Source organism: Sylvia atricapilla, chromosome 5 (genome assembly GCF_009819655.1).
Source record: "Sylvia atricapilla isolate bSylAtr1 chromosome 5, bSylAtr1.pri, whole genome shotgun sequence".
NCBI classification, from domain to species: Eukaryota; Metazoa; Chordata; class Aves; order Passeriformes; family Sylviidae; genus Sylvia; species Sylvia atricapilla.
Genome location: NC_089144.1, coordinates 39,453,574 through 39,470,605, shown reverse-complemented (window position 1 = coordinate 39,470,605; position 17,032 = coordinate 39,453,574). Strand labels below are relative to the sequence as shown.

The window sequence follows — 17,032 nt, the reverse complement described above, 5'->3', positions numbered from 1 at the left end:
GCTCAGTGTGCTTCTTTGGAACGATTATTCAATTTTCTGTGAAACTGTTAAATAATAGATGATTTTTAAGATCACCTACTAACTCTCAAACCAGATTTTAAATAGTATAACTGGATCATAGTATCTTTTATGCTTATTACCCTAAATAATAATTTTTGATGTATGGATAGGCCTTACATGCTGAGTTTTTTATAAAATATTTAAATTGATGACAAGGGTCAGTAAACAAAATTAACTTTAGGCTTCACTAGGTTCATATTTATTAATCAATATTACCATTACATATGGATCAGTAAATGTATCATTTGTGTTTTCCGACTGGATCATCTCAAGCCTACAATGCACATGCAGCTCTAAAAGTATTCTGCAGATTCATAGTTTGATTAATTAGCAACAGTTACAAACAATGAGCCATTGTATGCCTGTAATAGAAATAAATATAGAAATAATTTTATTTGGAATTCAAAAACATAAAAATTTTTGGGGGAGTTGGACTAGGAAATGTCAACATTAGTAAATAATATATATAATCTTCATTAATACTAGTGGGGACCCTTAGTGTATAGGTGAAATTATTATATGAGGAGCTGTAGAGGATTTAACTTGGTTCAGTCTGTATAAAAGGAACCTGCTAGCTTAACTTGGCACCTGGAGAGTGTGGTTTGGACACCTGTAATCATGTAGAATATGTGGTTATATATAAAAACAAGGAAAAAAAGGAAATCATATGTATTATTCCACTACATTAGAAAAAGCTGTCATATTAGATTTCATTCTGCAATAATCCTAGGATAAAAACATTATTTTAGAAGAGCTGCATACTTGGAATGTCCTTTGTAATTAAAAAATAGGTAAAATTTGTTTCAGTGAAACCATATCCTTGACCTTCACTGGAGAAAAAAATTACTACCAGTAAGAATGTTATTGAAAAGTATGGAGATCTTGACTAAAATTAAATGGGTACATTGGTTTAATGCTTGAAATACAGCGTTTTTCTCACTCTACTGAGATTCAATTTCAACAGAGTGGGAATGAGGCTTAAGTTGGGATTTCTTGTACATGCAGTTCATGGCTTTGATACTGTTTAATTGTAGTTCTAGGATAAGGTTAATTTCCTTTCTGGATAGTTTTCATATCCTATCTATCTGTTGTATATTTTCATGTTTTCTACAATCGGTAGCAGAGATGGTGATTTTAATACAGATACACTGTATAGGAAAATGTGATAAAACTGAATATACATGCAGAATGGTGGTTTTCATAACAGCCATGTCCAGCCAAAATAAATCTAAACAATCTCAAATCTCTAGGTGACAATATGCAGACAAAGAATACAAAATTTCATTTGAGGAAGACAGTTTTTACTCATAGGGACACATATTGGTGTAACCAAAAGAGGAAAACAGATTTGCAGTGCAAATAGCTAAACACTCTTTTTCAAACTGAATTATGTATGTTAACAGGGGTACTTCTCAATTGAATGCTTTATGTACTAAGAGCAACTACATAAAGCCCTAGAGGTACAAATATCTGTGCATATATTATCCTAAGTATTAAATATGTACATGCACACTATGTATACATGTTTTAATAACTCATATATTGTTGAAAAGAATTAACATTATAATGTCTCTGCCAAATGCATCCTCAGCTCTGACAGGCTGGAAATCAGACCTTACCAATGCACTCATGAGATTTTGAATAGTAGTCTTTGTTAGAGTAATAATGAAGCAACAGTAGTTTTGCTGCTATTTTGTTGAGCTTGGTAAGGAACTAAAAGAAAAGCAAGAGAAATTAGTTAGCAGGTGTCAAATACACAATATAATTCAACCATGTAATTGATACTCGTTACTGTTTTCCTATTGTGCTTGTCTCTGTAAGAGACAGTGCTCACTGCGTTGTATTTCATTCGAATTTTGTGACAAATTAAAAGTAGTGCATTTTTGTTTACTTCAACAAGGGTTTCTGCAGAAAACGTACTGAAATGCACCTGGTAATCAGTGAAAAATCGTGACAGATACTCTTCTTCACAATAGCACCTGCATCATTGCTTTAAATTGCTCCTGTTCTAAGTGCTGCTACAGAAATAAATGGTGCATGCTCTAGATGGAGTAGGTGTAATAGCACAAGACTAAAGGTATTTACACAGCAACAATTTGGTCCAGAATTCATAATGAAGCAAAGGAGAATGATAAACCCTACTGGCTTATTACCAGCCTGAAATGTTCATGTATTACTACTTTTAAAGTACAAAAATGCCTGCTGAGCCAGACATTTCATGTTCAGGCAGAGTCAGGGGTCAGCGATGGTGCAGACGGGTGGCAGGAGGTCCTGTGGTGGGTCAGTGCCCTGCTGCAGCCAGCTGAGTGCCACAGCTGCACAGTGCCCCTGGACCACAGGGCCCTTGTCACCAGCACCAGTGACCTCCACAGGCGTGTCAATGAAACACGGATAGCCAGGACCTTGTCAATAGTTATCACAAGTACAGGCCGTCAACAGTAAAGGCCCATGGGGTGAGTATTTTCATGTTTTCCATTTAAAATTAGCAATCTGCCACAGATTCAGAGCATTTCCAGTCATTTTTGAATGTTGTCATTCATTATGTGTGCTTCAGTGATGTGAAAGCAGGGTCTGGAAGCGCTGCTCACCATACAGGCAGGACTGCAGAGAGCAGTGCCAGTGTCAAAATAATAAGAAAAAAATAACCAAGACATGCCAGAAGCTGCAAAAGCAAGAGGTTTTAGCTTTCTTTGACAGAATTTGAAGCACAGGAGTTAAAAACTTCAACTGTAAAAGATACGTAACTGAGGGCTGGAGCTTGGTGTGCTACCCACCCATAAACATGTAAGATTTGTTTTCATTACTGTCTGACTTTCTACTACTGTCTGATCTCCAAGGCTCCCTCGTGAGGATGATTTCACTGTGAACAATGTTTCTCCGTAACAATAATAGCTAAACAGCAATATTAATGAAAGGTGAGCTATCTGAGAAAGGGAGAATTCATTATGTAAATATGTTGAATATATATACTGTTCATAACTCCCACAGTTTTTATTTTAATAAAGTAGTATTTTCCTTGTTACGTCAGGACAAGTTTTAAAGGACTCAATTGTGTAAAGTTTCTAGAAAGTTCACCCTTAAATAGCAATAAAATTCACTGTAATTCCAGGCAAATAGAAAACACACCTAGCTGACAGGTTGTCAGTCTTTAGTTTAAAAGTGAAATTTGTGCTAAAAAAAGCCCTACTTGAAAATTTGACTGATTCTTTTTTGGTTTACATTGTTGACTGGCAGAGAAAACAAAGTGCTAATTTTAAAAAAAAATAAAAAACTGTTCTTTTCTTCCCCCAAAGTGAGCCCAAAGTACATTGTTAGGGCTGATAACTTCACTCCCTGCCTCCCAAACTTATTTTTTTCAGTCTGAAAAGAGGTTTTTTTCTTTTATTTTGTTCCCTTGAATTATGGCTAGTGTTGATTACAATGTTGTATGTTCCATAGGCATATTAACTTCTAGCTATTGTGAAAATAGAGCCCAAATTCTGTACTTGCCCTTTTAAACATACCTGGTTGTAAAGCTCAGAACTTGCATTGCTGAATGGAAAAACTAAAGCGTTTCAAAACTGAAGTCATCTTTATAGAGATTTTTTTTTTAGCTGCTGTTTCGAAAGACTTTGTATGGATCTATGAGTTTTGTTCATGAAACCAGAAAGTGCTGTTTATGATACCCTGAAGAACATCTTGTGTTCTCTCTCTCTCAAGTGCTGTGTATATAGCAAATTATCAGTCCTCTGCAGTTCATTTGACCATGATACTAAGATTTGTTTCAACGTTGGGAGATGACATAAACTAATTCAGTTATTTAAGGTCAGAAAAATTATGAGAAACAGCTTTTCAAAACCTTAAAATAATTTCATTGCTTTTATAGGATCTCAGAACCATAGAAAAGTTTGAGTTGGAAGGGACCTTAAAGATCACATAGTTCCAACTCCCCTGCCACAGGCAGGAATGCCTTCTACTACACCAGGTCTCTCAGAGCCTCATCCAACCTGGCCTTGAACATCTCCAGGGGTGGAGAGTCCACAGTCTCTCTGGGCTACCTATTCATAAAGTGATGAGGAACTGGAACCTTATAAGAAGTAAAGAATTCTTCCTAAGTTATAAGATAAATCTGTCCACTTGCAGTTTTAAGGGCATTCTGCTTTGTCCTATCACTATCTAGAGAAGTATATCAAGTATTCCTAGTAAAGATAATTGCCTGGAGACTGAAATTGTAATGAGATAAAATTTCACTCAAGTTTCAGCAGCAGAGGTACCTGGTCATTTAGGATTTTGTATGTTTAGAAGTGGATTCTGATCTCTCACTTCTCAAATAATTTTAAATTAATTAATTTGCAATATATCCGAAGTAAACATGTAGAGTAGTGGCTTCTCTGCCTCATTTTGTGTCTGATGAGAGAATTTATGCTATGAATAAACCCACTGCATCTTTGTGCATACCTTATGTGTTCCATTATATTTTCATTTTATCTAATAATCCTAATTCATATTTTGCTGTGTTTTGTGTCCTGGTTTTTCCTTTCCTTTTTAGTTATCCTTCACAGTTTAGTAATTTTTCCACTACAGTGGGAAAATAAATGTTTTATTTCTTTTATTTTTATATTTTAGTGTTCTACTAAGATTAGTAATCAGACTGTTTCCCTTGTTAAATAGCAGAAATTTATGCTATGGCTCACTGATAATAATATATAACCTCATGTTACCTTTATCCATTATGAAATTTTCTTATTACATTGTCCTTTTCACCACCATGGCTGATGAGTATGGCTCTGGTACTTCTTCAGATCAGTACTGGCTTATGTATTCATCTCCTGTTCTATGCTGTATTTTAATATTTGAAATCAATATTCCTTTAAAACCTGGATTCAGGCCGTTGAGTGTATACGCATGACATGTAGATTTGGCCTTCTGTGGAAATGGAGACCAGTTCAAATTTTGAGTCTGAATTGCTGAACCCTAACTTCATTAAAAAAAATATTATTCAGCCATGTCTGTAGATAATGGAAACAAATTCTGCTAATTTAGAGGGAATTTACGTGGGTAGTATAGAGGAGGTATTTACCAAAATTTTAAGTTCAAAAGGCTGGGCATTAGGAATGTTGAAATTATTTCTTAGTTGAGACAGAAAGGCAGAAGTTGTGTAAGGTTATGTTCAGAATTATTATGACAGAGTTGGGCTTTTGAAATTGAGCCATTGGTTTTGGAGTACCTTTGACATCTGGAAGACAGAATCAAAATTGATGGAAATTTTTTTAAGGTTTTGATGTGCCTTGTGAGTGACAAAACTGAAATGCAAAACTGAGAGGAACATTGAAGATCAATATGCCTGTGAAGCTGAAGGAATATTTTTCAGGTTAGGGGGTATCTTCATGGATTTAAGTTAGAAAGGTCCAACTAGAAAAATAATACTCTACAGTTTGTTCCTAAACTGATAGTGATTGCTCAATTTTTCTCAATCAAAAAAAGAAAAACCCCAACCTTTTCAGTTCTGCTGAATGAGTGGCAAAGAAGGCAAGAGCCAAATTTAGACTTTCTTTAGACTCAACTATGGAGAGACTTGAAATTTTAGTCTTGTTTAGAGTCACTCTGAAAAGCATTACTGTAGTCCAGGTTGTGCTAAATAGGAATATAATGTCTGTGATTGTAGAAATGGAATATAATCATTTTAGATCCACAAGAAGAAGATGATAAGGACAAAAAATGTGACATATTTGGTCATATTTTAGAAGGTACAATTTGGAGTTTCAGTGTTCAGATTGATTTGGTTTTGGATACAACAATCCTAAATAGAATAAGGATATTTATCCCTGTTTATTTCCTATTAATCTGTCTTGGGGCAAGGAGCAGGGGGTATTTTGATTTGTTTTCAGCAGCTATGATGCCATTCTCAAGATTATTACCTTTTACTTTCCAAAACAAAGACCACAGCATGGAAAACATTACGTATTTAACACTAGAGGTTTGATAGTATGTAGGTACTTGGAAATCTGTCTGTGGACATGTTTTGTCCTAGATATTTTAAGCTGCATATCATAAACATAAAAACATCAGTAGAACAGATAGGCATTTCTCAAAAACAATATTACAAAATTTATCTGCATTGAGCAATAATTTTCTTACCTAGATCTCTGCTATTATTACTGTCTGTTGCTGTAATGATCATTAGAATTTAAGAGGTTTTGAAGTCTACCTAGAAAAATTTAGTCACCTGTGTCTTCACCCAGATCATCAAACCTTCTTCCATATTTTGGCAACCTGTTTAAAAAGTTACACAAATGGTTCAGTGTTTAAATGAGCACATTTGCAAAAAAAATTGCACATTGTTGAAAGCTAAATCAGAAAAAAGTAAGTAATAAAAGGGTATATGACAGCAATTAAAAACTTTTGCTTCAACAAAGTAAAAGGCAAAAATTTATCTTTACTTGAATGACACTGAAGAATTTCCATGCTCCCTTAGAAGCACTAATTCTGCCTTAATATATTCATTAAAGCAAGAATAGAACAAGTATGAAAACAATTTAGCTGTGTGGTTCTTCACAGTTTAGATCTGTTATCTGATGACTACCCAAGAGCTGAAATTTCTGCAATGTGACAGACTTCAAACTCTTGATTGTTCCTGTATATATTTGCTCTGCATTCATTACAGTAATAAAATCACTGAAACCGTAATGTTTAACAATAGTGGATTTTTGGCAAAGTGATTGTTCCCAAACATTAAAAAATCAAGAAAATCCCTCCAAATAATGATACACAATGTTGAATTATTTTATTTGCCTGATATCTAAATGCACAACCGTTTTTTTTTTGGGTTTTTTTTTTCTTATTTATTTACTTATTTGGAAAGTAGTGGTACCTAAAGACCCACAGAGGCTAAGAAAAATTAAACTCTTTCGAATATGTGATAAAATGACAACATTTTACACTAGTGTTTAAAAAGTATTATTATTATTCAGGTAAGGTGCTGTTAAGGATTTGTGTAGATTCAGGTGATAATTCCAAATGAAGGCATAGTGATGTCTGCTTTTTAATGGATGAACGAAAGATTATCGTATGAAAAATCCAGATACATTATTGTCTGTCAATTAATATATCTTATGATTTTACATTTTTTCATGTTATATGTAGTTGCTCTACATTAATCAGAGTTTTTTATCTGTTGAAGCATCTCAATCTACTTGAAAGTATCTTTTAGCACTAATTGATTGTTAATTTTGTTTGGTGGAAGCAATAATTTTAATAGTTTTAATTCGAGAGCTATTTGAACCATAAAGAAAAAAAAAGTGAAGATGTTCAGAAAACAAACCACAAATATAAAATTACTGATTGCGTAAAAAACAAGACTGTGCTAATGAGATTATACCAGTCCTTTTTCTGTTACTTGAGACAGATGTAATTCTCTTATTTAAGCAAAATGTTCTAAAGTTCAGTGCATTTGTACAACCCCTAAAGACACAGATTGTCTCAGACAGTTTTAATTCACACTTTTGTAGTTTCCTATAATTGCTTGGATGAAATGTTGCATTCAAGTCTTGGTCTTGGCACTGAAATCAGTGGGAGTATATGACTTCTACAGGGCATGTAACTTGGAATTTTTAGTGAGCAGTGAATTAGCCTGCTGATCAGAATCTCATATTACAGCAATTTTCAACATTTTCAATATTCTTAAGGAAGAGTTGTTTAAAGTGGTTCTTTTACATCTTTAATGTTGGTCAGGGTGATTCAAATGGTCTTTACAAGCAGCACATAAATATAACTTAAACACATTTGAAAAAGAAGGTTCAAATTAAAATGAAATTATTCATATAAGTTTATCTGGATGTCAATTAGAATTAAATTTAATTTAATTTCATAAATGTTCCACAAAATCTTGGCTGCTGCACATGCTTACCAGGTAGTACTACCTAAAATTCTCCTTCCTACACCATGCTTTTGTATTCCAGGACAGTCTTTAGGGTGTTTTTGACTCAGGACCTATGCAGACAAAATATGGTGACAGAAGCCTTTAAACTCACACCAGCTATCCAAAAATGGCATCTATGCATCCTACCAGTTTTCTACTGTCTTTAATACATAATGTTTTTCATCAGGTAAATAATTTAGTATACGTGCTCATAAAAGCAGAACAATATAGAGATATCCAACTGTGCAATTTAACAAAATAAATTGTTCATATTATCCAGATCTTCCAGCTTATCTATGTATACAATGTAAAAAAAAAAAAAAAAAAAAAAAAAAGAACCTAAATCTTTCTGTGCTTTGTATTGCCTGAGAGTAAGTCACAAAGTCGGAGAGAAAGCATCCTATATTCCAGTAGCTGCATGGGAATTTTAGTAGCATTACCAATAAATAACCAATATTTTAAATACAATAAAACCTACTTGAATATGTGCTAAAACAGTCAATGAATGGTAGAGGGTGTTAACGTACATGCTTTTCTTAATAAAAGCCAGGTAAAACGTATGTTGTTGTTGCTAACAGATGGGACGCTGACAGAAAACTACGACTTTGTTTTACATCGCTTGGGTTTGATTCATAGCCTCTTGGTGCGGTTCTCCTGTAGCACAAATTTGGCATTCATCGAATTCTGTATAAAAAAGTTAGTCTTGTTCTCACAGTGTTAGGAAAATCAATGGCTAGCTGCTGTTTCATCTATCAAGCTAAAAAAAAATTGTCTTACCACAAAATCAGGACAGAAGACAAGACAGTGTTGTTGTATATCATGTCATTAGCTCTTTGTGTCCTTAATGGCCTTAAGATGTCATTAGTATGTTTGGGTTTAAACCTCTCTGCATATAAGGACCAAATTTTGCAAATACTACAAATGGCCAACATAAGATTGAGTTGTTAATAGATTAAAAAAAAAATGTCTGCTCAGTATTTTTTTCTGGTTTCATATATATATTTACCACTTTTTTTGTTTTTTGTTTTTTGTTTTTCTTTTGCAGATTGTAGCTTTGCGTGAACAAAATGCACACATTCAAAGGAAAATGGCAGCTGGGGAAGGGTCTGCTGAATCAGAGCATATTGAAGGAATGGAACCAGGGCAAAAAGTTCATGAAAAGGTATAAAATGTTAGTTGTCATTAAATCTAACCATCCATGTGATAAATAATCAGGCTTTAGATTTTAATAATGAGAATATTTTATGGGATGTCCATTTGGAGTATTGTCTGCCTACCTGTGAGTTTGACTCGCATTCTGAGGGTCCAGCCTTGCAGAAAAGTGGCTATAATAATTTGCATGACTGCTCTTGGAAGATATTTTGTAAATCAAAGGGTTTAATAAAGAAAAATAACAAAATAGCAGAATGTTACAGAAACAAATAATGAGCCAGGCACAGGTGCCTGAGAAACTTCAGACACCTTGCTACAACATCTCAAAAAGCCTTTTCTTTCTTTTGTGCTCTTTCTTAAATACTTAATGTTTTAGAAAGGATAACTTGGCTTGCCGGCAGTAAGATCACCAAGGGGTTTTGAGTCACATTCTCAGAGCCTGATCCATGCCCTTGTACTGGCACTGAGCCAATCCTTGATAGGAGGCTATGGAAGAATCTAAGTAAACTTCCTAATATATCAGAGGTAAACTGAAACTCTTCCTCTATTTGGAAACACCTGCTGGGGGTGTGGGGTGCATTACTATACCTAATGAAGCCAATACGAAACAATGAGCTTGTTTAAATGGAAAACAAATGCAAATGGGCAGGTTCTTGCTCTTTGATAGGGTATTGAGTTAGATCCACAGCTTACAACAAACATTTCTTGGAATTTTTTACATAATGCTACAAGTGCTATATGTTGCTGAGCAATCCTTTGTACATTGCATACAGAAGAGCAAGATGTAGTGTCATGTATACTTATATGGAAGGCTGCATATGCAAACATTCCTGCAAAAAGAGACCCTAACGGGATAACAGAGACCTAAAAACTAGAAAAAGTAATTTTTCACTGTGCTGCCTATAGATATTGTTCAAATTCTTGTCCGTGCTTCTATACAGAGCAAATACATAGCACTCCTTCAATAGGAAATAATTGTGTAGAATTCAGGCCACGTATTTGCTGCTTAATGCTAGAAGACAACAAAATGTAGAGACTGCTTTAAAAATGCTTTCTCCTTAGCCTTAGATTTCTACATTGATAAAACCCAAGCTGAGCATCTTCCTCTTTTGCTTTAAAATTATTAAATTGATAGCATAACATAATATTTGGCAGACAGCTGAAATTAGGAGAGCTGCTGCTTGGATCTCTAATCGTGCATTTTTGTGTAATGTCATATGATGAAGAATGGCATAAATCATACTTAGAAAAAATAGCTGTCATCATCATTTATTTTATAGTCAATCCAATTTATAATGGTGCACTTGCAGTGCAGGCATTAATTTTACACATTTTGCAGTTTATGTGTACTTTCCTTTGAGTAATCTATCCAGCTGAGAAACACACAGTAAATAAATACTGTTCAGCCACACTCCCTGTTATAAATAATGAGTCCATTTTCATTAAAATGTCAATTTATTGATAAATTTTTCAAAATAGAATTTATGGAAAAAGCCAAAATCAATCGGATAGCATGGACCCCGGGATCGATGCTGGGTGAACCACAGATCTGACAGCATGCCTTATCTTCCCTGGTTCACAAATTCTGCCCTTGCATTGTCCACTTTTATACAGTTTTTCTTGCTCCAGGCAAAAGTTGCCTCACCCCATTGTCCACTCTGTTGGGGTTTCAAATTCATATTTCTTTTCTTTCCTTCTGCTGGTCTGGTGAATGGTTTTCTAGGCAGTGTTTGGGCTCCTGGATAGATTTACAGGAACTTGGCATTCACATGCCCACAGGTCCGATGTAGACAAGATCCCAATCAGGTGTTGAGCAATCCTGTTGAGTCATTGACAATCCCATCCCCCGAGAGGCCCCGTCTCCTGGTTGGGACACCCTTCTTTGTTTTGCAGATGAATAGGAAGTGGCTTGTAGTTGCACCACTCTTTTATTTCATGGAGGCAGTGGCATTTGAGTCAGTATATATTTTTATACAGGATATCTATCTAAAAAAAAAAGGTTTAATTCCCCAGTATTTATAACACTCCCCTTTCTTCAAAATCTTACTCACAGACACATCTGTGAAATTTTGCTATAGTGTTCACCTCACTCAGTTGTGCTTTTAAATGCAACTACACTGTTTAGCGGATAATTTGATTTCCCACTTTCTTTGTAAGATGTGTCTTCTGATTTGAGCCATTTGGGTTCATTGCTTACCAGCAGAACTAAGTGGAAATAAGATTATACGTCCTTCAAGGAATCTGCATATATAAACACTAATGAGGGGAATGAAATCCAATGTAATATATTATCATCATTTTTATAATTGAATATTTCTATAATATTATGTTCAAAAAACTTGTATGCTTTCTAATAAAAACAATTTAGGTTGGTCGGGTTAAGCTGAAATAAAAATTTCTGCTTACTAGATTTTGCTCCTTCTGGTAAGGAAATCACACTGGATAGGGAGTTGACAGGAGGCTGTATTGACACCAGATCAACCAGTGCACTCTAATTCACATCCTCTGCACTAGCTGCTCTCTGCCTTTCTACATTTACCTTAGTGGACATTATAAATTTCTTATTATTTAGGGAAGAGAAACTTAAAAACTAGGAAATACAAAAACTTGCAAAAAGGCCAACTTGCACAAAGAGAAGAGATTTAAAGGACTTTGTCGGGCGTTCTTTGAAACAATTTGTCAAAGATCACCTGCTGTGGGAATTAAGATGCAACCCTTTCTGTTATCAGATATTCTCCTACTTAGATCTGTGACCACTTCCTGCCACTCAGATCCTCCACTTAATCTCTAAGGGGAATTGCCTGATTTCCCTACAAGTGAAAGCCAGGAAAGAGAGGACTCCCAAGTGAATTAGGTGCACATTGGGAAATCTAGGGAAGCAACTAGGGATGCTGCAATGGTGGGACTGAACAGCCAAAAATAAGATACTGTGAATAAAGAGTTTGTTTTCAAATAAACTCATTGTTCCCTATGGGTATTTATTTCAGCTTCCTCAAGAACCATGAAAGTTGAATTATTCACCAAACAGTATTTTCAGACATGATCGTATGCAAAATAGGAAGCATTAAAGTTGCTTTGAAAAAGAGATCATCTCATGTTGTACACCTTATATATCCACCATTACAGTATCCCTTTCGGTTGCAATAGTATTTTGTTTGTTTCTCTTTCATAATGGAGGATATTCCTAAATTGCCTTCCATGTATTTTGATTCAAATATATAAAAAAATCATTCTGATAATTCTGCTGAAGTTAATGGAGTTTTATCAGAGATAAATTAGCCTGAGGAATGACTATTTTTATCCTCAAAGATGCCATGGATGTGTCAAAAAGTTTCCTGCTTGACAAATCCACTTTAGCATGGATTTTTGTTACACTGAAGGCACAAGTACTAGTGAATAATAGTGAATAAGTATTTAAGTGAATTGTAAATCAGGGTGTTTCTCCTTGGAAGCACAGTGGTCCTTCCTATGGTAAGGGCAGTTTTATCAACAGAAATTTGTAATTCCCTTCAGAACAATACCAGAAACAAACGGAAATAGATACGTATACCAGAATAGGTGAAAGAGCCTGATATTTCTGGTCCAACGAAGACCAGCTGTTACATTTTATGAGGAATTCAGAGACGTATGTAATTACTTTTTGCAAGAATTAAACAGCTGGGTCTATTTTGCTTTACAATAAACCTCAGTCTGTCACATTTAGCTTATTTAAGAATCATGTTTTTTCTTCTTACTCATAACACTAACATATTACAATAATTGAATCAAATGTTCAAAATTAAATCAGTAGGTTATGAATACAAAAATCTGTGAAAACATTGACAAAAATCATAGGCATTGTATCCTGTAGGAGTAAAAGGTGTTTTGCCAATGCAAACATAATGGGCTAAAATGTTCCGAGTGCAAATCAAATCTCTAAGGGGAATAAAATCAAATACTACTAATAAAAGTAGCAAATGTCTTTCACAGTAATTATCAGAATCTGTTCTAGGTTTTGGACTTAATTTTTTTTTTAATTTTCTGATGCATGTTTTTGTATGATTAATAGAAAACTGCAGGAAACTTCCAGGTTCAGTGTTTACTGAAAAAAGTTTATATCACATACATTTGTTTTGAATGAATAAATTTTAAAAAATCTTTCCTTTCAACTGGCAGTGTAGTGAAATGGCAGAGAAAGGAGTGAAGAAAGGATGTATGTATAAATGTGATGTATAAAAATTATTGGGAGCTGTGATTATTGCCCCAAAGCATATACATTTTACATTAGAGAAAAAATACAAAATACATTCAATAAGCAGATAATGGGGTTTTTTACAAGCAGTGCAGATATCTTTCTGGTTTTCTAATCACCTCCTTCTGGGTTAATATTGCTAATGCTACTTAAAGAATCATGTGCTGAGAGGGACAATGAAGGCTGATGGCTTTACACACCTGGAGAGGTGAGGAGTATTGAGTGAAAGAAAACCTAGATAAAAGCTGCAGCTGGGATTAGACCCCTTCATGAATCCAAGGACAGTATGCAGTGCTCTTTCAGAAAGAGTCTAGGCAAATAGTTTTAAGTACTGTTCTGTTTAATAGTTTAGTATGGCTGTGTGACTACGAATACTTAGTGTTCCACATAACATAGAGAGCTGCATTACTTATGCATAGTTTAAATGATAAATCAATAGACTTAGATCTTAGGCAAGAAATCAGTTTTTTACTTTTTTCATACAAATTAGTGTGCCTCTCATTCATACAAGTTTTTTTTTGTTTTCTCCTAGTAGAAACTCCTATATGTTACTACATATTAAGCCTGTTAAACACAGCCTTAAAGGGGGAATTTTGCAGGGGAATTTTCCATTTCAAGTACTGTGATAGCTGACAGCATTGCTCTCAGCAAGGCTGACTGCTGGAAGATCTACTGCAAGGAGTTTCCAGGACTTAATCTCTAATGGTAGAATGGGAAGGGAATGGAGAAAAAGCTGTTAGTCAAGGCAAATGAGGATTGAGTTTGTGTGTATAGTTTGGTTTGAACAGCTAGATAGCCCTTACAATAAAGGAGCAGTACCTGATTTCTGTCTATGAGAGCTAAGAAAGTCTTCTAATAGTGTAAAAAAGAAACATTTGGTAGGCATTTTGGAAAGGAAGAAAGAAAAAATATGCCCACCCATTAAGTGAATGCCCTCCCCTCCCTCATTTTACAAAAGGATTAAAGTGGAACAGATGATCACAGGCATCAGAAAGATGAATAAGAGCTGAAAGCTCATCAGGAAAGAGACATTCTAAATCTTTAAATCAGTAACGAAACTAGGAGTCTTTTGATGGCTCAGTAGAAAGAGCAAGAAAGTGAGGATGTTTAGAGAGAAAACTGCTAGAGAAAATAGCTATTTTTACATCAGTAGTGGGGTAGGGAAGAAAAATTTCAGTTGAGAGAATATTGCATGTGATGGCTTATTAGAGGCTGGAGGTGATTCAAAGTAATTGAAGAGGAGACATCTAATGATCAGGTTACTGACACAGACCTAAATGTGTGCAACAACCTGGAAAAGTAGAATGATTTTCAAACATGGAGGCAATCGACCACTTAGAAATAACTGTGACTGCTTAGGTTTAATGCTACTGGTTTTGGCATAGCTTTTTACTCTCTGGTTTGTGTACTGGTTACATGGATGATGAATATGCTACTTTTGCTTGTTTAGTTGTCCTTTGGGTTTGGTCTGTTGCATAGCAATGTGTCTCTGTTAGTATCAGTTTATTCTGAACATTTTGCACGAGGCATTTTAATGGAATGGGCGGGAGGAAATCTACACTATAGTAAAAAGCATCTGCTGGGAACTTTTTTATTCTTACATCTCAAACAGCATCAGTATTACTCTTTGCAGCCTTGATTTTTACTCTTGTTTTCACAAAAGTAAATTACCTGCATAATTTAGCTTGGTGGTTATTTTATTTAATTTTTGATATTCCTATACTGTAGAATTCAGGTAAGTTTATTTGACCTATCAAGTAAACTGTATTTCTGCCTCTTCCCTGATGACGTGGCCTTCATGACCAGATTTTCTAAGTTGAAAGGAGCATCTCCATCATTATAGAGCTAAAAATATTTATGTTTTTTCCTTGGGATTTGGGACAAAATTTTCCAGATTTCTGTGTGAGGACCATGGTGCAAGGGGGATTTATGGTTTATGGCAATGAATTTGCCAATACTCCTTTAAAAAAGAAGAGTCAATTAGTGTTTGTTATTTAGAGACTGTCAAAGTAAAGAGTAGACATAAGGCACACCATCTTAGGGTTCAAATAAACAAAACCAGAAATAAAAAGGGAGAATACACATACACAGAAAAACACCAACCACACGACCCAGTGCTTACATCATAAAAATACTTGTTCTTGGAATTCTAAAAGACCAGACTTCTGAATTTTTAGATTACTTTCAATTATTCAAAGGTACCTTATGGTTAGATAGAGTTTAATTTAGTTCTCTGACATGGAAATCTTGTGAACCACCTGTGCTTGTGCTACCAGAACTAAGAGGCACAAATGAGGAGTTCTGTCATGCTAATGAGTCCTGTCTCTTGTTCAGAGACAACCTCGTGAGATGTTATTGGTTTCCTCCTCACCACTCTCTGAGGTTACAGTCTAGCAGAAAATACATAATTAATTAATTACAGGTGGATAGTATTTAGATCAAATATTTTGTGTCAGATATTTTAAAGCTAGTGAGAAAATATCACCTGGAGGTGCTTTTCTACCGTTCTTGGGATTTGCTTTAAAAAATTTAGGCTTTCATGTGCATTTTACCACAATATGCAGTTGAACCTAAGTGCTTCCTAGAAAATAAAATGGAAAAAAATTTTGCTAAATAACCTGGTACAATTTTACCATGTCTTTTGAGAAATTCTGTAGACTGGTGTCCCTACTGGTTTATTATTTTATCATAGGTGTAACTCCAATTAGTTTGCCTCCAGTGTTATTCTGCTAGGCTTTAATTGAAAAGGCAGTATGAATTAGATCTCCAAAGACTACAAGTAAAGTAAGATTAGCCTCTCTTCACAATTTCTCATGGTGTTCCTTTTACCATTGTTCTTGGTTTTTTCTAGTAACCTAGTCTGTAGCTGCTTTTCCTTTTATTATTTCATTTAGAGAGAAGCAGCAATATAGGAGAGATTTATGGTTATTTCTAATGCTCCAATTTGCTGTCTCCTCCCTGCTGACATTTCTATGTGAGCAGCAGATTGTCTTGCTGTTGTGCTTCTTTGGATCTTGAAGGAAAAAAAATAAAATTCCAGGGATGTTATTTTCCTTTTTGTACTGTTCAGTGGTAGGGAACATTTACTTTCTTCCTCCATTTCCACAGATTTAAGAAATTACAATTTTACTTCTTCCCCCAAATATTTCTTATTTAATCCCTATTGTCCCCTCAGTCCTGACTCTGCAGTGTGTCACTTGTTATAGTTAGTACTATCACTGTCATCAGATTTACTTGATGATTATTCCATCCTTTCTGTTTCTCTCCCATCTTGTTTAACTATATTTGGATGAATGTAAAGGCTTTCTTTATGAAGGAAAAGTATATTTTAAACTCATAGTAACAACCATGTTATTTATGTTATATTAGTTATTTGTCTAGTGCGGTGATATGATGATATAACAGGAAAAAAAAAAGCAAAAAAATCCCAGCTTACAAAAACCTACAACAAGGCATCCTCTTGCTGTTTCTCTTTCCCTCATTCTTCCCAGGAGAGAAGGAATGCAAGAACTGCATTGCTGGGTAGAGATGTCATTGCTCATATACCTTTGTTTGCTCTTACCTAGCCCAAGAAAAGAGCTTAAGCTTCTCTTGAGACTTTCAGCCCAATGCCAGCCAGATTTCTCATGTGGCTGAGAAACCTGTGGAACGGGGCAGGAGCAGAGGACAGAGGCCTTCCTGTGTAGCAGGTG

At 34.9% G+C, this 17,032-nt stretch overlaps 1 protein-coding gene across 1 annotated transcript in view; it reads left to right on the top strand.

Moving 5' to 3' along the window:
- Positions 1-17,032, top strand: part of PPFIA2 (PTPRF interacting protein alpha 2) — a 145,226-nt gene that overhangs the window by 54,477 nt on the left and 73,717 nt on the right. The window contains exon 5 of the mRNA XM_066319228.1: positions 9,003-9,119. Coding sequence (XP_066175325.1) covers positions 9,003-9,119 — 117 coding nt within the window. The remainder of the gene's footprint in view (positions 1-9,002; positions 9,120-17,032) is intronic.